Below are 25,650 nucleotides of genomic sequence, written 5' to 3'. Positions count from 1 at the left end.
TAACCTGTGATACTTTTTTCAGGATTCATTGATGAATAAAAAGTTAAAAAGAACGATATGTATTCAAAATAGAAATCTTTTCTAACAATATAAATCTTTGCAATCACTTTTTATCGATTTAACACATCCTTGCTGAATAAAAGTACTTTCTTTACCCTAAAGCGTATATTGTTATAGAAGATTTCCATTTTAAATAAATGCTGTGCTTTTTTAAAAAACTTTATTCATCACAGAATCATGATTAAAAACTATCACAGGTTATAAAAAAAAAAAATATTACTGAAGGATAATGTGAGGCCGAACTGGAGTAATGATACTGAAAATAAATAATATTTCAAAGTGTATTCAAAAAGAAACCCATTATTATTATTTTTTTTGCCATATTATGCAGGCTCGATGAGCATAAGAGACTTTCAGAAACACAAAAAATAGCACTGTTTCCAAACTTTTGACCTGCTGTACTGTGTATCCGTGATATGCGCACAGCCAGCCTGTAGTGTAGTGTAAGTGTCAGTGCGCAGGGTTGGCCAGCGGCGGCGCTGTTGAGCGCGAGGATGTTGATGTTGGTTGGACGCGCGGTTAGTGAACACAGGAAGCGGGCGCTTTAAGAAGACGCTGTGCTGCCGCGAACGGGAGGCAGGCCGGTGTTTTTCCACAACTGATGTCTAATGGTCACCCATGTTGAGAGACAAAGGTCAGGAAAAAAAAGCTCATAAACTAAATTTACCGCTGCCGCTGTTATTCAGCAGCCAGTCGCCGCACAATACAGAAGGGACAAGACCGTTTCAAAGGAATTAAAGGAAATAAACAGTAAAGGTACGGCTATTTTCCTCCTGTTTGCTGATTGTGATAAGTCTAATATAACGTTACAGTGATGCGAGACCACATACTGGTTTATTTTAATTTTTGCTTAATTTAAATATTTTGCTCATATTTTTTCAAACGTTACTTGAAAATTAAATGCATTGTTTTAGTTGTCATGATGATAAGAGTTTGACAATGAATCCAGGAAGTAACGTTATTAGTTTAACAGAAGATTTTGTCTCGTGTTCAAATTTTAAAGCTCATATTTGGAATTTTATACAAAATACAGTCATTATTATTATACTTATCTAATTTATATTATTATACTTAAATCATTTATACAATATAAGACACAATTCTTCCGTTTTTTTATGATTTATGGTGATTTAAAAGCCATTTATGTGATCTACTGCTGAATCAATTGTGTTGATGCTGTCACTTGTCATTGAGTTTCTTTCACTCCCACTCCAGACAAATATAACTGAGTGCTGACTGCATAGAGTTAAGAATAGACAGCTTGCTGTCTCTCGATGTAAACCTGTATCCTTGGGGGTTTAAAAAATACGAGATATTCACCTCAAGCGGCGCACAAACTTATTTTACGTTATAAATGAACATTGTTCTCACACAAAGATGCTATTCTGGATGCAGCCTCATCGTTGAGGAGCGCCCGGCAACAACCTGTTGGGTGGGTTCATAAGAAAAACGCGAATTTGTTTAAAAAGTTTGTTACACGGACGCGCATCGTTTAAGTTATCGGATGTTGGTTTTGTTGGTCTTGTGCGCGACGGTTCACACAAGGACGCGCTTGAAAGCGAAACGGAACTTAAAGTATCATAATGAGAATTTAAAGAGACAGTTCACACATAAATTCAAATTCTGTCAGAATTTACTCTCCCTAAAGTTGTTTCAAACCTGTTTGAATTTCTTTCTTCTGCTGAACACAAAAGAAGATATTTTGAAGAAAATTGGTAACCAGACGTTTGATGGCACCCATTGACTTCCATAGTATTTTTTTTTCCTACTATGGAAGTCAATGGGTACTATCAACTGCTTAGTTATCAGCATTCTTCAAAATATCTCCTTTTGTGTTCAAGAGAAGACGACATTCATACATGTTCGAAACAACTTGAGGTTGAATAAGTAAGGACAAAATGTGAATTTTTTGGGTGAACTATCCTTTTAAAAACCTTCTTAGGGGGTGTTTACATAAAAGTAAAGAAAAAAAAAAACGTTCTTGAGTCAGTTTATGATGTTTGTTCCTCTTTTTTTCCATGTAAACACGCGTTAGACAGATTGAGGCGCGTCTCAGAATGTTGTCTTGCTAAAAGTTCTGCTGTTCAAAAGTAAAAACCTGTCTTGAGACGCCTGTTTTCACCGTGAATGCTTCTCTTGATAAAACAGGGTTGCTTTTAACTTCACGCAAACTCAATGCTAAGCAACGGTCAAATGAGATGTTCCTAACAGAGATGAACTTGCAGTGCGGTAGTGTAAGGAGAACTCTAGCAGACAGGTTCACCTCATCTTGTATAGCCTACTTAGGATTATGCGGAAGTCAGGCAGTTCACTAGCAGTCAAGCTCTGCTCAAACTAACACAATACAGGATACAGAGTTTAGGTTTCCGCGCACATGCCAGCTTGCATACCTAGCACACTGATAAGGGTAGGCTAACAGACAGTTTGCTTTTTGTGACAGATGCCATTTTCTTAGCGAGGATGAGAACAGTTTAGTCATTGAATGAGTTGTCTGTATCTTGGAGTGTCATAAAAGAGGACCGGCTACTTTTTAATTGATGCCAATAAAAAAAAAAAAGTCAGACTTGTTAACAAAGGCAGCACTGTTTCACAACTGCCAGCGAACGGCTCTGGCCATTTAGGCGACCACTTTAGACTTTGAACTCTTTTAGCATGTGTTTTTTTTTTTTTTTTTTTTTTTTTTGGGATATGGTTGTTTCTCTTTAATATAGATTTTGAGGCAAATTTCACATCGAGCAGACTTAAAAAACAACAACAACAACAACATGTCAACAAAATGCACAAGAGGAAGGACATCACAGCACAGATTATGAATGTTGCACAGTTCATTGACCCCGTTTAACCCGTTATAAAGATCAATTCCACCACTTTTTTTTTAATTTTGAAACGCGACAGTCACCGTACCCTTGGTAAATATGCATCTCGGTGCCGCATTGTGGAAGATACACATTTATAATGCACTCCAGCTTCATTCTCTGTGCATTTATTGGGATTTTTTTTATTGTCTTTGGCTTGCCACTTGTTGTTTTGGTCAGGCGACAAATATTCCTCTTGAGCAAGCAAGTTGTAAATACACAAGGGTAAAAGTTCTTGGTGGAAACTGAAGACGAATGACAGGAATCTGATCTGGTCTGGCTACAGTACACTGACAAGTTTGACCAATCGACTTGAGTTATGGCATAAACCTCCTGCGGATAAATTATGGTTTTGATGTTTTGAATACAGGACAAATTAAAAGTCATTCTGAGCCCATTAATGGTTACGATAATAAATTATACTTTAAGTCCTTCTTTGCATAGTAGCAGTGGTCATTACTCCAAGGTCTAGTTATACTTAGACATGAGAGTGATAACAATAAAGAGCCAACAGTGGATAACCGTTAACTATTAAACAAGGTTGTTCCCTTATACTAGTGCTTAACTCTGAATTATTATCTCCAAGAGTTGACACCATTACTTTATATCTTCTCTGGTTTATATATCATAAACATCATATATGACCCTTTTAGTCAAATGGGACCATGGGACAGCAAGGCAGTATATTATTAAAAATGAATACAAATATATCTTTATAGGACTGTCAAGTTATCTTGTCAACTTAAGATATAGCCTACATTGCAATATTTGTTTTTAAACCTTTAAATTTGATGACAGAAATAATGAAAAAATCACATTTATTATAATTACAACATTGATATTACAGTAATAATTGGTAGTAATGGTAAAAATAAATACAGTGTCATCCTAATACAATGTAAATATTATCCAAATAATAAAAGACCATAAAAACCAAAAAATTTCTCTCTTTTTCCTTGCAAGGAATCAGACAACTTTAAACTCCTCAACAATTAAAAACTTCTGCTTTACAGGACCATTGTGGGACCACATTGTCAAGCCCTCCCGCATGATGTACACGATTCAGCACTAAGACTAGGCAGTGCATGAGAGCACAGTTTCATCACGTCATAGATCATGTACAAGTTCAAGTTGTTCAAACTCTGCTGTCAACAAATGACTTTAGTGTTCATGACTTCAGTTTCATGCATCATTGCTACATTGTGAGGTTTACATAAATGACTAAGAGTTTGCTTCTAATGCACTGGACTCAGTTTATGTGGTAGAACGAGTGCGGAAAGGAAGGCATCTAATGTGAGAGCACTCAGGGAAATGTACATGGTTCTATAATAGGGATGTTATGTAATGAGCCAAGTGCCTCGTGCCGACTCTAGACCTGAAGTCTCCCTCGATAGTCGGGACTGTGGAGCTGTTCCTGCATCTCAGCTGGGATGACAGTCAGATTCGACGGCCCAACAAATCCTTGATGTCCGCAGGCTACAAGACCTATAGATGCGGAAGAACAAATCACTTCCAGTTTGGAGCCTCTTGGAGGTTATATAGATTGATTGCAGATTTCGGAGTGAAGCAACTGAAGAAATCTTGGGATTCTAGACCAGCTCTGCGCGATTCAAGTCTATTGTTTCTATTAGGGAAGCAAACAGACCAAGCAGTCAGTGTCCCAAAGAAGGCTGCCATGTGTCACAATTTTCACAGCATTCCAACATTGTGTGTTAAAAGGGCTAAAAATGCCAGGTGATCCTTTGTCCAGTTTTTTTTTTTTTTTTTTTTTTTTTTACAAATTGCCAGATCCTAAATTTATAAATGGTCTTGTGAGCACAAATCGCCATTGTCCCTTTATCAGGGCTGCTCTGCCAAATTAAAAAGGCGGAGGGAAACAATGCATACAATAGCCTTTTGTTACTTACCACATTTAGCCCTATGCAAATGCACTGGGCCTTGAGTTTGCTTCAATACTGACCAGAATTGCGCCACTGACCAGAGTCTGATTTGTCAGGAATTGGGTTCTGTGTTCAAACCAGTTTGCAAAAAGTGCATAATTACACTTTGAGTACTTTGACTACATGTCAAAGTATGTTTAGCTAAGCCACTTGTCTCGAAAGGAAAAGCTATTAATGGCATGAGGCATGACAACAGCCGGGAAACCATCAGCTGTTCAAGTGAAACGCGACAGAGGTGTGGATTGCCGTCCACATGCTCTTGTTTGGCGCGTCCGCGGCTCGGGTTGCCACAAGTGGACGCCGCACATGCAAAGATAAATAGTTTCAGGTAGAACTCTGACGCTTCTAGGGAGTGGAAATTTACCATCGAGCTGGCTGTCGCTCGGGTTATCCGCTGCTCCGAAGCTGCGACCAATCTGCTGATTGCTTTTAATTGTCTTAGCCTGTGGGCGGGTCGTGGTGTCACCTCGGCTTACACTGAGCCCCGGAGAGATTTGGGCTGTGTTGTCAGAGGTATGGTGTCTGCTGAGAGAACAACATTGACCAATTGGATTCAGCCATGAAGGAAATGTAAGTGAAAGGCAGTGCATGAATTGTGGGAATGTTTGTGGATAATGAGAAAGTGGTCAGATTTGAAGAATAAATGTAAAGATGTGAATATTAGAAACTTTATAGATGAGAGAGGTTTTTACAACTGAATTTGTGTTTAATTATTGCCGTTCGCTCATGGGTAAAATAGCGGGAAACAGCAATTTGAATCAGTTCAACAAGGTTGTATTTGTGTTTTTTAACCCAGTAGTTTGCTTGCTTTGACTCTCGGCCAGTAAAGTTGGTCACCACAGTGTTTTGAGTGGAAATGGAAAGTGTCTGGAGGATTTCACTCTAGTTATGTAACAGAATGTGTTTGAGTTGTAGCGTGATCCTAAGCCTTTGAAATACACAGATTTAACCTATCGCAAGGGGATGATCATAATTTCTTGAGCTTTTTAGACCTTTTTAGGCACTTTCAACAATTGTGTAATAGTCTTGTGTCGCCAAGTGAATGATTGTGTGCTAAAATTGAAAATTAACAGATAAGCATCAGTTGAATGGCAATGGTTTAGTGTTGTAAAAAAATAACCACATTCTTTTGAAGCATTAGGCTAGACCTTAACAAACCTCAGAATATCAATTTAAATGAAGTTAAGATGTCCAAACGGTATTAAAATGTCATTGAACTGTTAGTCCTGGCAAGCCGCCACACTTCAGGCTAGTTAGCGTGTTTATTCAGTCGTATGTTTAGTAAAGCAACGGAAAGGGGGATATACTTGTATTTATTGATTGTCAAACACACCATGGATTTTTTTCCCCCTCTTCTTCAGTCTCCTTGAGAGAAGGGGAAAAAAAGCAGGTTTGTTGAAGGAACCGGCCTCACAGTAGGGCTATAGTTTGTCCAAGTGTTGCCAGGCTGTTAAGGGAGTTTGGGATGTTGGAGCTGACTTTGTATCTGACTCTCTGGGATTCATCTTAGGGGCTCCATGGCAAGTTTGGCGCATGCTTTGAAACAGAAGACGCCAAGCCTGACATAATTACTCCATCCTTGAATAGAATCTTGACAGCGTAAACACTGTGTTAGTTAAAGGGACATGGGCAGGATAAACGCATACCAGTTCTGCAGCAAAACCGCGGTGAATAAATTAAGTCGTTTTTATTAAATCGGCTTTAATTTATGTGCCTAATTGCATGTGGGTTCCTTGCGCGCGCCATAATTTGAGTAAAACTGGTAATTTATCCATCAGATTGGCTTGTAAAAAGTGCTCTCTAAAGGGCAAAAAAAAAGTGTTTTTCAGTAATATCAAAAAAAAAGAAAAAAAAAAGATGATTTTACTTGGATAAAAGGACTGTATATATTGTATAAATGGGTTTTTAGTGCACCGACCATTCAAAACAAGACCATTTTGATTTCATGCTGACTGTAAACTAGTTGGTGTCAAGTCAAGTCAAGTCAAGTATATTTGTATAGCGCTTTTCACAATACAGATTGTATCAAAGCAGCTTCACAGTATTAAATTAAAATAATACAACAAGGTTTGTTTCTAGTGGAATTTATTGATTGATAAAATTAAATATCCCCAAAATATCCCCAACTGAGCAAGCCAAAGGCAACAGTGGCAAGGAACCGAAAAACTCCATCAGGTGACCTAACGGTGACCTAAAACTCCATCAGGTGACCCAATGGAGAGAAAAAAACCTTGGGAGAACCCAGGCTCAGTCGGGGGCCAGTTCTCCTCTGGCGTTTATGAACTAGAGACCTTATTTAACTGTAAGATTAAAAATATTATATGAATGCCTGGCTGAAGAGATGCGACTTTAATCTAGTTTTAAACTGGGAGAGCGAGTCTGAGCAACGAACAGTATCAGGAAGGCTATTCCAGAGTTTTGGAGCTAAATGTGAAAATGCTCTCCCTCCTTTGGTGGATCTAGGTATGACCAAAAGCCTTGAAGTTAAGTGCTGACGTGTTTTCCTACTAGTCAGCTGTATGATTATCTCTTGGCATAATTTTATGTTGACTACAGACACACTTTGCTAGCAACAAAGAAATCAACTAATCTTATCAGTTTTACAAGTAGGTTTAGTGTACTATTGGTTGTAATTAGGTTTTTGTGCTTGGTATCATGATGCAATCTAAAAAGTTGCTTGCAGTTGTGTTGTACATGAAAATTTCCTGTGTTCAAACCACACAAAACCGCCATTACTTTAATCACTTAACCATCACCTTATCCTCTCGTGGGAACATTTTTCACGTCTGCCTTAGCTGCTGTTTTAAATTAACTATTTATGTTTGCCCTAATTATAAATGTTTTAGAACAGTTGCAATACGACGTGATCTTTTTTTATGTCTGAACCTAAGGTCTTTGGGGTTCGGTCAAGAGTTCTGACCCTTTGTTTTCTTCTCCATTAGCATGGCTCAGAAGGAGAAACTCCAGTGTCTAAAGGACTTCCACAAAGACATTCTGAAACCCTCCCCGGGAAAGAGCCCCGGCACGAGGCCAGAGGACGAAGCCGAGGGAAAACACCCCCAAAGGGAAAAGTGGGCTAGCAAGCTTGACTTTCTTCTGTCAGTCGCCGGGGGCTTCGTTGGTTTAGGGAACGTTTGGCGGTTCCCGTACCTCTGCTACAAGAATGGCGGAGGTGAGTGTATTTGTTGATACTTTTGGACTTTGGACACTGATGTGACAGTAATAAAAACTTAATTTCTTCCTTACCATCATGTCATTTCAAACCCAAATGATTCTTCTGTAGGCTTCTTTATTGCTTTGAAAAACTTGGAAGCCATACAGAAACTCAAGCTCTCATGTTATACAGTACATCATGGGTTTTCTTATGGGTGTCTCATGATCAATCAAAATGCATTTTCAATTAAATATATGTGCAAATGAGATTTGAGAGTGAATAACAGCTTAAATTTTAGTCTGTTTTCAAAGTCATATGGACTAGTTTAATGGTTATTTTGTTTACTTTGACTGTATACATCACTTTCCACTTGTGTTATAAGAAAAAAGAGCAGATCAGATATTATGAAAATTATATTCTGTTATACAGAATAAAGTAAAACATTTGGACATTCCTCACACAGAACGCATTTTTCCATTCCAATGCGCTACTTTTCCTTTGTCCATTGTAAACGCACTAGACTGACGTATAACCGTTGCGCTCACGTCTTGAGACCTTGCGTTTTTCCCCCATTCCACTGTTTTTCAAAGCAAAAACGCGTTTTGTGTGAACCCGCACTTAGACTTGTACTGACTGAACTCATTGAGGAATAAGAGTTAAACACTAAACTAGTGGTTTATAGGATATAATAATTGACAGAATTAAGTGAATCTTCTCTTGGTGAATCTTCCATTTAGGTGCTTTTCTCATCCCATACTTCATTTTCCTGTTCGGCGGAGGACTGCCTGTGTTCTTCTTGGAGGTGGCACTCGGGCAGTTCACCTCTGAGGGTGGAATCACCTGTTGGGAGAAACTTTGCCCCATATTTACAGGTTAGTTTCATGATCAAGAAACTTCTTGATTTCTTTACCAGAGAATAAATAAAACTAATAGTAAAATTAAAAATATTGTAAGCAGTTATGTCTCTACTAAAAGTGAGCAATGAATACTTGAGAAACATAACAAATTCTATATTGTGGTAAGGATCAAAGAGATCTTTCAGTAGTATATTTAATGGCTGTCAATGGAGAACAATGCATTTTTGCTGCCAGATGGTGAAGTTATGGCATCTACCAGCAGGGGCAAATGGGGCAATGCCAACCACCCTGACCCCTTGGTAAGGACACAGAGTGGGGTGTGTGTCACAGATACCACCAGCTGTATCTGGGGTGACTGATAGGAAATACATATCTCTAATGCCAGAGCAGAAAATAATATGTTTACAAAAATAGCAGTTAACCCTATCTTCCTCACCTTTCAGAGCCACTGACAAGAATAATTTCTTTAAAATAATTAGGACTAGTAAATCTAGATAAATTCCTACAATTTCACAATTATTGTATCTGCATTTGTATCTCTGAACATTTTTACATTTAAATGTAACCAATAAACAATCATATTCATTTGAGCATTTGACTCACAGCTCATTATCCAGGCATATCACATACTTTTAACATCGCTAATAGCAATCGTTTTTGGCTCAAAGACTCCCGTTGAAGCATGACTGCATCCATTAATTCCTATGGAGATATTAATGTAGACCAAAGCAGATCATGTTAACTGAAAGAACACCCGTGCTTTGAAATTTGACACCTATATTTGCTATAACATTGACCAATAAAGTTATGTCTACATAGATAAACATGTCATTGCCACGTGTTAAAGGTAATGTTATAGTCTTAAAGCCCTCACTGTTCCAGCTGTCTGTTAATTGCGGCCTGTCTTCTTACTACTCTAGGGACCAGTAGTAGTTTCATTTTCAGCCTGGCTAGTGACAGAGACATATCAGCAGCTGTCAATGAATTTATTGGCTAAGAAGGCCAACTGCTCATGAACAGTAGCTTGCACAATTGGACAACTCTTCAGCTTGTGTGGTGTAGTGGCTAAAGCTGAAGTCTTACGATCAGAAGGTTGCTGGTTCGAGCCCCACAAACAAGTCACTAGTGTACCCTTAAAAAAGGCAACAAAACCCAGACAGAGTCAGAGGAACTATCAGCTAAATTTTCCACCAAAATATCTCTAACAAAGAGCATATTGAATCTCACAAAAATGTCTTCTGACCATAGATTAATTACTTATTTAAACAGAGTTTACAAGTGAGCAATCATTACATGCAAACTGCCGAACTACTCGCATCCCTCTGCCAGTGAATGAGGTGACAGCTTTGGTCGGTCTTGGTTTCCAGTCAACCTGGCCAACATTGATTTACTCGGTTCAGACTCTGAACCAATGTCTTACATCACTTTCCTCCAACTCTGGACAAGATTATTCCATGTTTATACAAGAAGGTCTCATAGAAGTTCGTCACTTATATAGCCGTTCTCACGCTCCACTGGAGCACAACTCCTTTCATTGCTTTCATTAAGGTTATAATAACAAATCGCAAACATTTTGCACAACTACCACACGCTGAGTCAGTCCAGTGTGCCATCAGCTTAATTTAGTCATTTCTGTCTTCGTACAGGTATCGGCTACGCGTCCATCGTGATCGTTTCTCTGCTGAACATCTACTACATTGTGATTCTGGCCTGGGGCTTGTACTACCTGTTCCAGTGCTTTCAGCCAGAGCTCCCCTGGGCAAGCTGCAACAACAAATGGAACACAGAAAATTGCATTGAGGATACTCTCCGCAAGAACAAGACACTCTGGGGAGCTGTGAATGCCACTAACTTCACTTCTCCCGTCACTGAGTTCTGGGAGTAAGTATTGAGTACAAATTTGTTGTGCACTTTGAAAGCCATCCAAATCCAGAGAAGTTGTTGTGGAGATTCTCTCCGTATATTTATCAGTACAGTTGTCCTCAAACACTCCCAGAGACTTTGGAGCTCCATTCCCCTCCTAGTGACATTCTCAATGTAAATATCTATCTTATGGAACTTGCAACTTGCTTATTACCATAGATTGGGGGTATTCAACCCTGATACTGGAGATTCACTGCAGATTTTAGATTCAATCCTGCTCCAACACTACTGGCTTTTTACCCCAAAGTAATCCCACAGACTTTGGTTAGCTTGTTTGGGTGTGTTTGACTGGACAGTGGGTCTTGAGGAGCAGGGATGAATATCCCTGCAGTAGACAACAGACTGAAGGGTCTAAACCAATGATGGGCAACTTTGTCTTGCAAAGCTTAGCTCTTTCCCTAATCAAACTTTCTTGCCTGTAATTTTCAAGCAATTCTGAAGACTTGATTAGGGATGGAGCTAAAAGCAGGGTAGTGGCCCTCCAGGACCGAAGTTGCTCCTGCAGGAGAGCTATCTTCACACATCCAACCCCAATTAAACACGAATATGCCCAATCATTTTCCAGAAAGGTGTGATAGAGCAGGTTAAAGCTAAACTCTACAGGAAGGTGGCTCTCTAGATGCCCTCTAAGGATTGGACTCCCCTGATTTAACAGAAGCTAGTGGTGGTATTATGACTCTATGGCAGGTTTTCTCAACCCTGATCCTGGAGGACCCCCAACACTGCACATTTTATGTGTCTCCCTAATCAAACACACCTAATTGAACTCATAAGCATATTAGAAGAAACTCCAAAACCTGAAATGGGTGTGTCAGACAGAGGAGACTTTCAAAATTTGCAGTGTTGGGGGTCCTCCAGGACCAGGGTTGAGAAACACTGCTCTATGGCTGGTATATCCAACTATGCTACAATCCTGTAGAGTTTAGCTCCAACCCTAATCAAACACACCTAAACATCTAATCAAGGTATTTAGGAAATGGAAGGCTGTAGCAAGGTTGCCATCCAGGAGCTGGTTGGCTATACCCCTGCTCTATGATGACTTGTTCTGACTGGTTCTTGAACACTTCTTCCTCTGTAGAGAACTCATCTGTCCTTTGCGTGTTGTATAACTTCTCTGATTATTTAAATGCTAGCTCCTTAAACACCCTTAAGGGCTTCAGAGAGTCTCACTAGCAAACATTCTTTCCACCACAGGCGAAATGTCCTCAGCATCTCCGATGGTATCGAGGACGTGGGTCATATTAAATGGGACTTGGCTCTGTGTCTGCTCGCTGTGTGGGTCATCTGTTTCTTCTGTATCTGGAAAGGTGTTAAGTCCACTGGGAAGGTGAGCTTGGTTGCATTACATTCATTTTTCAACTTCAGCCAGTTAATTTAAGGACTACTAATATTAGTTTCTACAGTGTCATTACAGTTATAAGTAGCTTGGTAGATTTGAGTGTTATCTTAGTCAGTGTTATGAACATACACATAGCAGTCATTCCCTGGTGATTAGCAGCAATGGTAACTATAGCTTACCTCATTCCTAATCGAGACTGTAAAGTCAATCAGCAGACACCTTCTCTCGACTTGACCATGCAGTTGAGAATCTTATCATGACTTCTGCCAAGACGCTGTCACATTAGATTGCTCTATCGCAATGCTAGCATTATCTACTTTAAGACTTTAAGATTTATTTACGCATTAAAGGCTGGTTCATGCTGCCCCAACTAGTGGCAAAATTTCAAGTTGGCTGATGGATTTTATTATGTTGGGAACCATTGATCCAGCAAAGCCCAATAACCAATGGAATTTGGTTTTTGGAATTGGCCATTGTGAACTAGCCTTTATAGACTCTTTTTGAGCCATTTTGTTTTTTGTAAATTTGACTGAGCTTCATTAAAGGTGGCAAGTGAAAGATTACTTTCAGTTATTCATATAACATGTACTGCGTTAGATTAAACTGAGAAGGGTCATAGCACTTGAATATTTTGTTGTCCTACTGTTAGTTTAACTGCTTCTATTGTTCTAATTTGTAAGTCGCTTTGGATAAAAGCGTCTGCTAAATGAATAAATGTAAATGTATAAAATGATCAATTTTGGTGAATGAGGTATTAGGCTTGAGAGCAATGCAATTTTAAATATAATTGCAGATATTAATGTTTTGATGTACTCTTCGGCATTGTGTGACATAACATTTCTAGCCAAACCAAACATTAAATGAAGCGCTGTTTTTCTCCCATCTAGTACTCACTCTCTGGCCAAAAAGCATATGACCACTCTGACCACTAAAGCCAATATTTATCTGTTAGTGAAGTTAAGCTGTAAATTGCATGTTAGCCTTGGAAATTGTTTTGACAGTGTTATCTTAGAATGTTGGAAAGTATGAGAAAGTCTGTGAAAAAGTTCTGCTGTAGTTTTCTAAATTGTTAAATCACAAACAAAGCTTGTGGGTTTTTCATACAACTAGAGCATTAAATTTAACCTCAGTGTTCTTGACTTTTCTGCTTAGGTTGTGTACGTCACGGCAACATTCCCGTTTGTCATGTTAATTGTCCTGCTTGTACGGGGTGTCACTCTTCCTGGGGCAGCCGAAGGCATCAAATTTTATCTGTACCCAAATTTGACTCGCCTTGGAGACCCAGAGGTAAGATCTCATAGCTATTTACATGTCTTCTCAAAAGGCTTTATAATATCACACACACACACACACCGGAATTTGATTCCACACAATCTCAAGTGCCTCTAACACATCTATTTGGTCTTTATGGCTATCAAACTTGCTGAAAAGACCATCATAGTTGGTTACTAGCATATGTTTTGGACAGTGGTCAGGCCAAAAAAGACTACTTTGGTCAACTAGCTTTGACAGAAAGACCAGCTTCAAAAGCTAGTTGAACAACATGGCTATGCTAGTCCACCAGCTAAAAAAAATAACATTAACCAATATAAATCAGCCCTCTAAGATGAACTATTCAGCAGGAAAAGTGCTGTTTACACTTGCCGACAGAATGTACTCCAGTGACCATCCGCAACTTAAAACCAGAATAAACTTTGGATGTTCAGTTTACAGAGAGAAACCCAAGATGTGCAAAAGAGTCGACATAAATAAAGCTCTTGATGGCCTCAGTCAGAAAGCTACAAATCTAAACATGACATGCAGTTGTTGAAACAATTTATGTTTGTTATTGATGGTGTATACAGTTCTTGAGGACCTACGAGAGGCAGAACGCATGCAAATATTTGAGTTTGGTCAATTCATGTTGTCAGTCAACGGATGGTTTGGCGTCTTCTGTCTAGGTGTGGATCGATGCAGGGACACAGATTTTCTTCTCTTACGCCATCTGTCTTGGAGCCATGACGTCACTGGGAAGCTACAACAAGTACAAATACAACTGCTACAGGTGGGTTTCGATGCCCCGGGGCGGGAGGGAGGCTTAGTCCAGGGAACGGGCAAAGTGGGAACGTAGGGTACCTTTGTGTTAATTAACAAACTCCATGACATATGTGTGACATAGGGACTGTTTGCTGCTGGGAGGCCTGAACAGCGCTACCAGTTTTGTGTCTGGCTTCGCAATATTTTCCGTCCTGGGCTTCATGGCACAAGAGCAAGGGGTGGACATAGCCGATGTGGCAGAGTCAGGTACGAGGGTCAAGTAGCAGTGATGGTGGGCACTGCTGCTGCAAATAACAACATGAAAAAGTTTGGTCAACCCTGTAGTGAAAAATCGGCGACAATAAGCGATTCGGAGCCAATAAAACTAGTTCCAGGACCTAGGACTAAAAAGAAAGTATAACATTCGGAACCTTCACCGTCATTCAGCAGACAAAAAAACAAATATGAATTATTACGTTCTCTCGGTGGGAACTGGAATCCGCTTGGAATCGACTGTAGAACTGTATGGAGAACGTTCTTGGAGCCACTGGGAACATAAAGCCCTATTCCACTAATGGTGAAGAATCAACAGTTGCGTGAAAAAGCATTGATTTAGCATTTATCGCTGTTCAGTTGGTTTCCACAGGTGACCCTAATCAAGAAGCATCTTGTGCCAAGTTCAGGATAAAGGCAATTTACAACAGGCTTTTTGGAGAGTTTGGGTTTAAGTCCTAAAGAACTCTTTACGCAGTTTAATTAAGGTAGCCAAGTCGGTTCCTATTGATTCCTTTTTCAACCCTGGTACCTGGATACACTACACTACATGGCCAAAAGTATGTTTACACCTTCGTCTAATTAATGGGTTTGGCTATTTCAGCTACACCCTTTACTTACCATCAGGTGCCTAAAATGAAGCATGCAACCATGCAATCTCGTTAAGAAAGAATGGTTTACTGAGTCTGGTGTGGAAGGACTTGACTGCCATGCACAAAGCCCATACCTGAACCTCATCGAGCACCTTTTGGATGTACTGGAACCTCGACTGTGAGCCAGACCTCATCACCCATCATCAGTGCCTGACCTCACTGACGAATGGGAGCAAATCTCTGTGCAAACATCTACTGGAATACCTTTCTAGAAGAGTGGAAGCTTATTATTAATGCTCATGGTATTGAAAGTAAATGTTCAACAAGTGCATATGGGTGAGATGTTCTGGTTTCTACATACTTTTGGCCATCTAGTGCATTTCTCATAATTGGTCTGCATTATTCATGCTGTATTAAGATGCAGCAAGTCTCATGGTGAGAGAGATCAGTTGATGTATAGATTGCTTTCAAGCTCAAGGTTTTCCAAATGTCTAATCTTCACTGTTCCTGCTTTGGCCCTCCTCTGTGGAGACATTGGTCTAAGTATGTCTGGCCCAAGCGAGGTGCACAAACCATACATCTTTATCACTTTGTTTATAAGACATACAAACCTAAACTTTACTTGAACTTCCGTGCACATCAGCACAATTACGGTTGAACGAAGCCACTGGATTCTTATCAGGGAGTCTTTCAGGATGATTTGGTTGGATACATTTCTAAACATTACAGATGCCAAGAAGCTAAAAGGAGCTTTTTGCAAAAGAGAAGTCAATTTTGGGGAGGTCAGTCTCGGATGCATCAACCTGACTCTGCAGAAAGTGTACTTTGACATTGGTGCTATGTTACTTTGATCCACTGTTTTAATTTGTTCTTTGGTTTTATTCTATGCGTTGTGCTTGTTCTTGTATTTAACCTCTGTTGAATGGATTGAATCCTACATTTGATGTTGCAGTAATGTTAGCAAGTGGAGGTGTTTGTATTGGGAATGTGCCCGAAGTTGAATTCTTATTTTGGAAAGGAGATAACGGATTCTACGGAGCCTCTAAAGGGACACGATGAAGTAAAAATATGAGATGAAAGAAAAAAATATATTTCAATGCTTTTGCATTGTCTTGCAATTATATAGTTGGTGATATTCAAATCGCTTTTGAATGCATGCTTGCTTTTGACTTTTTACTTGAATTCGCGGCCATGCATACTTTTGTTTATAGGGAGCGCCGGTACAGATTTTTACAAGATATCTGTTGCGCACCAAATCCTTTACCATTTTCCTGACAGTCATCTCTCCTTACTTTCTCCACGTGATAAGTCAATTCTGATGTACTGTAATGTAACTGACTACCGCAGCAAGCCTAACCATGTCCGTTTATAGGCACCCTAGAATGCGTTATTCATTTTCCGGGCCTTTCCTGATTCGAAAGTCGCTTTGGGCACATCCCTAGTTTGTATTTTGCCTCGACTCTCTGAAGTTGTTCGATGTAGTGTTGAATATGTAACCTGTAGTGTTATCCAGGGGAAATATCACGCCGCTGATTAAACCTTTTCTAGATTTGGAAGCAGCCGAAGTTAACATCCAGATGCTAATTTTGCCAGAAGACGCAATGAAACAGTCATTGGACTTGCAACGAACCACTGGCAGTAATTTTGCCTGGCTTGATCGCTTTGTCCTTTAGATACTCGCTCCTTTTTTCTTTCATGTCTCCTTTTGGTCTGTGCCGACAACGAAACGCACCGCGAAGGCATAGATCAAAGTGTGCAAATTGCTAGCCTTGCTAATTGTGCTCTCTCCACTTCCCCACCTCCCTCTGTTCTCTTCCCAATAGGTCCTGGCTTGGCCTTCATTGCTTACCCTAAAGCCGTGTCTATGATGCCACTGCCTACGTTTTGGGCCATTCTTTTCTTCATCATGCTTCTGCTGTTGGGCCTCGACAGTCAGGTGAGTGTCAAATGAATAAAATGGTATGCTAAACAGCTTGAGTACCACTAGTTTACAGGGTGGTGATGACAGCCAGACGCTGTGAACATTTTGTCCCCCGCACTTCCAAGAAAGCGTAAATTCATCCCGATTTAAACTCCGAGACAAGATAGTCTATGCATGAACTGACGTTTTATTCTTATACAAAACGAGGCGACGTGAGCATTATGGACCCCTAAACACAGTTTCATTCATATGTTTAGCTGTGTATTTAATTTCTTAGCCAATTAAAAGCAAGAGATAAAAACAAAACCTTTCAATTAGACAAAGGTCAGAATAAACTGGTATTACACTTGATTTTTTTTGCCCCCCTCACCGCCTATGCCCCTGCCCAAGAAAACCTGGTAACAAACAGGAAAAAGAAAAAAAGAAAAACTTTGTTGGCAGATTATTGGCCATACAGCAGTTAGAGTCCTGTACTATCATATTTCTCGGTCCCGGTGAAATTAAACACTCTGCTAAATTAGTGTCCATCCACATCCTGTGAGTCCACAAACCAGGGTGTGGCGCTTGGACTGTTACATTAAGTATGCTTATCGAAAATAATATCCATGCAGCTGTGCTGGATAACGTGAAAGTGGTTTCTACAGTACAGTACTACTTTGTAATAGATGCCTTTCACTACTGTAGGTCACAACTTTATAGACCATTTAAACTGAAGCTGCACTATCAGATGGGGTTGGATATTACATTATTCTAAAACAGCAAATAGCCTTTTAGACTAGCCTAGCAAAACCATGATACTGAGAGAGAGAGCAGTTTTATTGGAAAAAATTTGGATCTTTTAAAATTCTGTTCAACCATCAACGATAATAGTCAAGAACTGAAGGCCACACACTTAGTAGGTTTATGATTACAAAACATGGCACAACTTTTCCATGGCTTCATTTTCACTTGGTAAATCATCAAAATATGAAATCGTTGCTTTTTCAGCTTGAGTCTGCACACAGCAAGCCTGTTTGTGCTAACGGTGTTTCTTTTTTTTTCTCAGTTTGTCGAAGTGGAAGGGCAGATCACATCCCTAGTGGATCTGTATCCATCCTTCCTACGGAAGGGTTATCGGCGTGAAATCTTCATAGCTATAGTCTGTTTTTTGAGCTACCTGTTGGGACTTACCATGGTCACCGAGGTAAGTGCAACAGTCGAACAATCATTTTTTTACACTCTTTTAATGGCGCATTTCCCTTCCAAATCCATACTAATTCTAGTATTTACCACTTTGCCAACATATTGGACCAGCTGGTTTCTCCTGGCTAAATAAAGAGTGTATCAAATGCAGCTAAGTTGAATGGTCAGGCACCATGTGTTTTCCTTTTAGGATTTTAGTGACATTGTCATTCGATAGTATGTGGCCCTCAACCAAACCCTCAGTTCCTGTAATCAGGATGAACACCACACTCATGCCAGATATACAGCCTAAGCTCTCTCCCATAAGGAAGAGTCTTCCACACCCAGCAGGATCACCGTGATTTGCCAACTAAGACATGTTTTGTTGATCCTTCAACAACATTACTGTCTGAAAACTTAGTCCCTAACCTACCCGTAACTTATCCCTAAAATCAGAGGGAAATGGTAGGTGAATAACTCTGTTATAGAAGCACCTAACCCTGGCTATAAGCCTAAACTTGACAAACTGTAAACTTGTTCGTTAAATCTGATTGGTTGATTGGAATGTTGATCCAGGAACATGCTGTACTTGTTGAAATCAGTTTCATCTCCCAGCAGTGCCTTATCGCTCCCACTTCCATGTCTTTTTATGGACGTCCTGACCTGCTTTGAGCAGTGAGAATTCCATAGAGGAGTCTCACTGCTATACTAGGAGATCCGGTCTGGTCTGACAATGCGCATCTAAGATTCCTCTGGCCCCCTTTAAATATCGGCCCCTGATTGCTAATCCCCCAGAACAGCGAACTGGGAATGCTATTCTGTGGCTTGAGCCACACAGTGTCCCATTTTTTTTTCCATGACATAATGTCTTATGTCACCCCTGAATGCATTGTGCAACAAATGTCTTTGTTACCAAAAGAAAATGAGTCAAGTGTTTAGCCAACCCCTGGTCATAACAGTCCTCTATTATGTCAGCTCTGCAATTACAGCATGCATTAGAGCCTACTCACTTTTTTTTTTCAATGGTTTTTTGTCTCTTTTTCAGGGTGGCATGTATGTGTTTCAACTCTTTGACTACTATGCAGCCAGTGGCGTGTGCCTTTTATGGGTTGCATTCTTTGAATGTATTGCTGTAGCCTGGGTTTATGGTGAGTACAAGAAGTAAACAGAAAATGTAAGTCATAATGGGGAACTGTTGCAGGCACTTCCCATGATTGGGGTACAAACTAGTGTGCCATTACTTTAAAACGATAAATCCTGTTACGGTCATTATTTTGTGTTCAACCCTGTTACTTCACGATTGTGATCCCTAAGAAGTAAAAGTCATCTACAGCATGATCTCATGCCACTTTCTCAGAGTTTCCACAAATTGAGTGTTGACTTCATTTGATAAACTCAGCAATTCAACCTTGTTATTGTAAGAAAAACAAATATCAAACAAATATACTTTTTATTCATTGGAAATACGAGTTTGTCAACAACTACAAATCAACATTTGACCTCTAACTAGCTTGCTCCTGCAGAGTAACAGAGTAATTTAAGATAAATCTGCAACCCTGTTACTGCATGATTTTTTTCCCCCCTATTACAAATAATCTTTAAAATTGTTATACCAAAGTAGTAAAAGCCACTCGGACCATTTCTACATCATGATCTTATGCCGCTTTTCTCAGTTTTTAAACAAATTGAATGTTGACTTCATTCTTTAAGCCGTTTAACCCTGTTACCAAAGTTATTGTAAGAAAATAAAGATCAAACAATTATGTATCCTTTTTTTATTAGAAAAAATAGTTGATCAATAACTGCAAATCAACATTTGACCCCCTAACTAGCTCGCCACTGCTGAGTAACAGATACATTTAGGCTAAATCTGCAACCCTGTTACGCCATGATTTTTCCCTCATTACAAATAACTATCTTTAAAATAGTTATACTAAAGAAGTAAAACTAATTTGTAACATTTCTACAATATGATCTCATGCCGCTTGCTCTTTTTTTTCTTTTTTAAGGAATTGAATGTTGACTTCATTCTTTAAGACGTTTAACCCTGTTACCAAAGTTATTGTAAGAAAATAAAGATCAAACAATTATGTATCCTTTTTTTATTAGAAAAAATAGTTTATATATAACTGCAAATCAACATTTGACCCCCTAACTAGCTCGCCACTGCTGAGTAACAGATACATTTAGGCTAAATCTGCAACCCTGTTACGCCATGATTTTCCCTCATTACAAATAACTATCTTTAAAATTGTTATACTAAAGAAGTAAAACTAATTTGTAACATTTCTACAATATGATCTCATGCCGCTTGCTCTTTTTTTTCTTTTTTAAGGAATTGAATGTTGTCTTCATTCTTTAAGCCATTCAACCCTGTTATCAAAGTTATTGTAAGAAAAAAAGATGCAACAAAATATGCATCTTTTTCTGCTGAGTAACTAAATCTGTAATATGTCAGTACATGACAACTTCCCTTGATAACAGAGCTGCTGCTAAGGTGGATTAAACCCTGCACTGCCTGTATTTTGGTTAAAATACTGATATTATTTACTATGCAGGATTTTATACGGCACTGTTTGCACAAATTGCAGTTAAGAGCTAGAACACAACATTTTTATTTTTGTCGTTTTTTTCCCAGCCAAGCCCAAACAAGACAATTGAAAAGCTACTAATGTAATCCCCATCCTAAACAATTCAGTAACTTGGTTCCAGTCTATGTGCACTGTAGGATCATGTGTTATTGCTTTTGAATTTCATACCTTAACACACTCCTTCTCTTCAAAAGGCGCTGATAATTTCTATGATGCGATTGAAGAGATGATTGGTTACAGACCAAATCCCTGGATGAAGTGGAGTTGGACTGTAATTACACCTTTTCTGTGTGTGGTAAGTTCTTTACAGAGAAAAAGTCATTAAAACAGGCTAACTTGGTAGATTATAGCATATTTGCAGATGACCGTGAGAAATGCACATCCACAGATCTTCTTAGGCCCCACTACACAGTACGTTTCCTAAAATGGTGCGTTGAAAGAGTATTTTACACAGTTCAATTGGAGATTGTGTGCTTTTCTACCCTCCCCCCCCCTACGGCTACACATGCAAATACCGCTTTTCCGCTTTGGATTTGCTGCAAAAATCCGGCTCGCATCTCACTGTAACAGAGCTCCAGATGGGGTGACCATCTGCCTGGCCAACAGAATGAATGTAGGAGCTGAGGACGAGTGCAGGATTAGTTTCCATGAGATCATGAATGTCGTTTTTCTATGAACATTATAGGACTATAAGGAAAAAAAAGAAATCCCTTCCTTATGTACAATCATAAAGCTTTTAAAGACATTCAAGATTCTTTCTTAAATTAGATGGCTCTTTTGACGTGTATTAACCCGCTTAGTCATTTTGGAAACTTGGTGGACTCTTGCATGATCGGAATTTTATATATATACATCTTTAAGAATGAATCTCACCTAGGTCGTAATTCACCTCAAAACCAAAAGACCAAAAAAAAAATCTATAAGCATATTTTAGGACCTATTATTAATTATATTAAATTATATTATTAAATAACTAAATAAATGTTATTTATTACTATCAAGCATTGTTATTAAATAAACAGTACAAGTATGCATTATTGATTGGATTATAATATATAATTATAAATAATGATAAACAGTTTATTTAATAAATTATTTATTATTATTAAAGTTTATTATTAAATAGCTAAATAAATCTACTGTTTTTTATTATTATTATAATCATCTATCATTATTAAACCAATAAATAGCAAACTAGCCATAAGTATGTATTATTGATTAAATGATAAACAATGCTATTTGTTATTTAATCAATTATAAATGATATGATTAATATTAATACATAGCATTAAAATGATGATAAACAATTATATGTATTTGTTATTTTACATTTATTATTGGTTTTATTGATTAAATGATACAAATTTAAAGTAAAATGATAAACAATGCTATTTAGTCAATAATAAATTATATTATTAATATTGAAGGATAGCAAATAAATAACTATAGTAATATTATTTTTATTGTCATAAATAAATAAATGGCAAGTATTATTGAATAAATTATTAAAAACTGAATTAAAATGATAAACAATTATATTTATTTGTCATTTTACTTTTTATTATTATTATTATTAGTAGTAGTAGTATTAAATAGCAAATAAAATGTCCATGATAATTGTATTTAATAATAATAAACTGTTTATAATATTTGTATGTATTAAATAAATAGCAAAGTATGTACTGATTAAATTATTAACTAGATTTAAAAAGTATTTAATTTAAATAGCATTGTTTATTATAATTATTTTAATTTAATTAAGTTAATCAATACATACCTTTGCTATTTATTTAATAATACATAATAGCAAATAAAATAATGTTAATAATAATTGTATTTAATAATAAACTGTTTATAGTATATTTATGTATTAAATAAATAGAAAATTATGTATTGATTAAATTATAAACTAAATAGAAATAATTATAATAATGCTATTTAAATAAAAAATGTTTATTAATTATTTTAATCTTAGTTAATAATAATAATATTGTTATTAGTTTTGAATTCCAATATGATCTAGACAAATTTTCATGAGATTCCCCCCTTGTACTGTCACATTGAGTCCCTGCTTTTCTCTCCTTCTGCAGGGATGCTTTATCTTCTCATTGGTCAAGTATACGCCCCTGAGATACAACAAAGTCTACGAGTACCCGGATTGGTCCATCGGAGTCGGCTGGACCCTCGCCCTGGCGTCCATGATCTGCATACCTATGGTGGTTGTGATCAAAATCATTCAATCAGACGGACCGCTCATCGAGGTGAGTCGCTCGCACCGACGACACACACCGCAGATTTTCCGTCCGCCAACAGGCCAATAACGTCCCTTTCCGTGTCCCTCCAGAGGATCAAAGCCGTGGCGGCCCCCGTGAGGGGCGGGGCCAGTTCTTGCCCCCCGGAGTACCAGCCCAAGAGCAGCGAGCTGGCGCAGCCCCTGGATCCCAACTGGAACGGAGGCTTGACAAAGCCCACACACACCATCGTAGAAACTATGATGTGAACGCTCTCTGTGAGAGGATTCAAATGACCTGCTTTTCCATTATATATATATATATATACAGTATATATATATATATGTGATTCTATATACACATATTAAAATATACTCTTTGTACTTTTGACATAGTCGTAGGACCAGGTTTACATTGCTACGCATCTGCACTAGGAGTCCTTGTTTTGTTTTTGTTTTGTTTTGTTTTTTTCTACAGAGGAAGTCAAATTTTTCTGTCTGTATTTTTAATATTTGTATCATAATACTATTATATTACTATTATTGTCGCTGTTATTAGACAGAGAACAGATCGCAACCAGCAGTATCATGAACGTAGAACCATGCACGTTCTATTTTTGTAACTTTTATCTTGTACATATTAAAAATCGAATTGAATTTTAAATTCTAAAAAACTAAGGGCTCCGTAAACATGATTCGTAAAAAGTAACATTGGCGTACAACGATTTTCATCCTCGCCCATCGTGAATGGTCCTCTTTTTAAGGGATAATGATCCTGGATAGTTGTGTCTCCCAACAAACCGCTTAGGCTGGAGATTGTGCTGTCGGAAGAACCGAGCCGTTAAGCCCTGCTTGTTTTCAATGCACTATACAACTAGGACACTAGATTCTCCACAATGGTGCAACCTTTAAAAAGGACAGTTTGCGCAAAAAAAACCCAATTTTTTTTTTTATAACATATCGCTTTTTTTATTTTGAGGGGGTCGGGATGTGAAGCTGCCTGGCAAGATTTTAAAACCACGTAGAATTTATATTTCGCGTTTGTATCAAATCTGTTTCTTTTCATTTCCAATCACATTTTTGCCTTTTGTATTCAAAAACATCACTGTATTCTCAATAGATCTCGTCCACAACTATTAATCGATCGACGAAGAAGAAAAGCTTGCTGCGAACTGTAATGTGCAATACTTTGTAGAACGATATGCATTGTCTTTCAAAAAAAAGTTGGTACTTGGAAGTGTGGAATTACGTATGATTTATGAGCAGTTGTAATATGTCAGAAACAATGAACAGGGGCCAATTTAAGCTGCCGTACATATGGCATGCTGAATTAACACCAAAAACTCAATGCAGATCTACTTACTGTGACAATTTATACTTTTTCTTTTATTTTAGTAGGAAGTAAAGCTGAAATCTAAGGTTTATGCCAATGTTATGGATTAAATTTATTGGATTTTAATATTATTATTTTATTTTTTGGACTTGGCCAAGTTAAACAAAACTGTAGCCAATCGCAAAGGGAGAGGCTCAATTGATCTCAACAGCTTCTACCTTGGTACCTTTGGGATACTTTTATTAACTGCGAATTACAATGTAAATGTTGAAAGAGGCACAATTTCTTTAGCAATACAGAGATTTAATTTGCAGTCTCAGGGTGTGTTTTAAAGACGGAGACTGATTTCCCACTGTTGCACGTCTCTTTGAACCCTTCCATTTTTGAAGAGGAGCTAAAGGGGGCTGTGTTTATATTAAGCAATGACTAGAAATGTTTTATTTTTTTATTTTGAGGATATCTGTAAGTAAAAAAAAAGCAAGTGTATATCGACACAAGATTTTACAGTACCCAAAAAAAGAGAAAAAAAGTCAAGAAAAATGAAAAAAAAAAAAGTTTTTATCTCTTAATAAACATTTATCTTTTAAAAACAGCGATTTTGTTGATTTGTGATTTTTATGTCCATGTTGCTGGAAGTTGGGGGTGGACTCTTTTGATTTGGGTCAGTAAGTAACCGCACACCTAGCAACGCCTTAGCAACACACATCTAGCAAACACCACTCACATTTTCTACTAAGTAAAGTAGTATTTCTTTAAAGTTTGATTGTATTTGGTTATATAAAAGGAGGTAATGTTTGTTTGGCCCAGTTTCGAGTGTTTTCCCCCACTGACCTCAGCATCTTTCACCATGGTAAATATTGAACTTTTGGCTGCTTACCATGACCTACAAACAAAAATAAACTCAGTACATGGAAATACTGCTGGTGAATGGAAGGAATGATGAATCATGATGGCACTGTTTGTTCTTGGAGGAATCTATCTATCTATCTATCTATCTATCTATCTATCTATCTATCTATCTATCTATCTATCTATCTATCTATCTTATGTAAACAAACATCTCTATTTCTGACAATATCAAAAAATATCAAATGTAGATCACAGTCAAACAGACATTTCACTAACCATAAAAGTTCATTCAAAATCCAGAAATCATAATTTTACCTGACAGCAAAGAAAAGCTTATGAACTAGTCCTGTTGGATGAGGACGTTACCATGGCAACAGCTACTCCAGTGCGCTCTGTTCGGTTCACTATCAGGAACACCAACATTTTCTCATACATGTACACATTAACGCATCACAAAAATACATTTGACATGGCTAAAGGAGCACAAAAAAACTATTTTGGTTATGCAACACGATGAAGTGCCTCAAAAAATTACCTTTAGACCACTATGAAAAT

General features: G+C 38.0%; 1 protein-coding gene across 1 annotated transcript; it reads left to right on the top strand.

Annotated features, from left to right (window-relative positions):
* Positions 1–584: 584 nt before the first annotated feature.
* On the top strand, positions 585–24,838 carry slc6a6b (solute carrier family 6 member 6b). Its single transcript, XM_084416978.1, has 14 exons — positions 585–816; positions 7,798–8,027; positions 8,747–8,881; positions 10,513–10,747; positions 11,984–12,116; positions 13,281–13,415; positions 14,069–14,172; positions 14,287–14,411; positions 16,834–16,946; positions 17,977–18,114; positions 19,138–19,240; positions 20,878–20,978; positions 22,774–22,944; positions 23,028–24,838. Exons 2-14 carry the CDS (start codon positions 7,799–7,801, stop codon positions 23,181–23,183), a joined length of 1,878 nt encoding a protein of 625 aa, XP_084273104.1. The 5' UTR covers positions 585–816; position 7,798; the 3' UTR covers positions 23,184–24,838.
* The last annotated feature ends 812 nt before the right edge of the window (positions 24,839–25,650 follow it).

The sequence above is a fragment of the Rutilus rutilus genome (genome assembly GCF_951802725.1).
Source record: "Rutilus rutilus genome assembly, chromosome: 8".
Classification (NCBI taxonomy): Eukaryota; Metazoa; Chordata; class Actinopteri; order Cypriniformes; family Leuciscidae; genus Rutilus; species Rutilus rutilus.
The sequence above is the reverse complement of the archived record's forward strand: the minus strand, read 5'-3'. Positions and strand labels throughout refer to the sequence as shown.

Excerpts from the sequence above, each read along its gene's own strand:
- slc6a6b (XM_084416978.1), top strand. The coding sequence starts at position 7,799 with ATGGCTCAGAAGGAGAAACTCCAGTGTCTAAAGGACTTCCACAAAGAC. Across the intron at positions 8,028-8,746 it reads CTGCTACAAGAATGGCGGAG|GTGCTTTTCTCATCCCATAC; the intron begins GTGAGTGTATTT and ends TCTTCCATTTAG. Across the intron at positions 19,241-20,877 it reads TGCTGTAGCCTGGGTTTATG|GCGCTGATAATTTCTATGAT; the intron begins GTGAGTACAAGA and ends TCTCTTCAAAAG.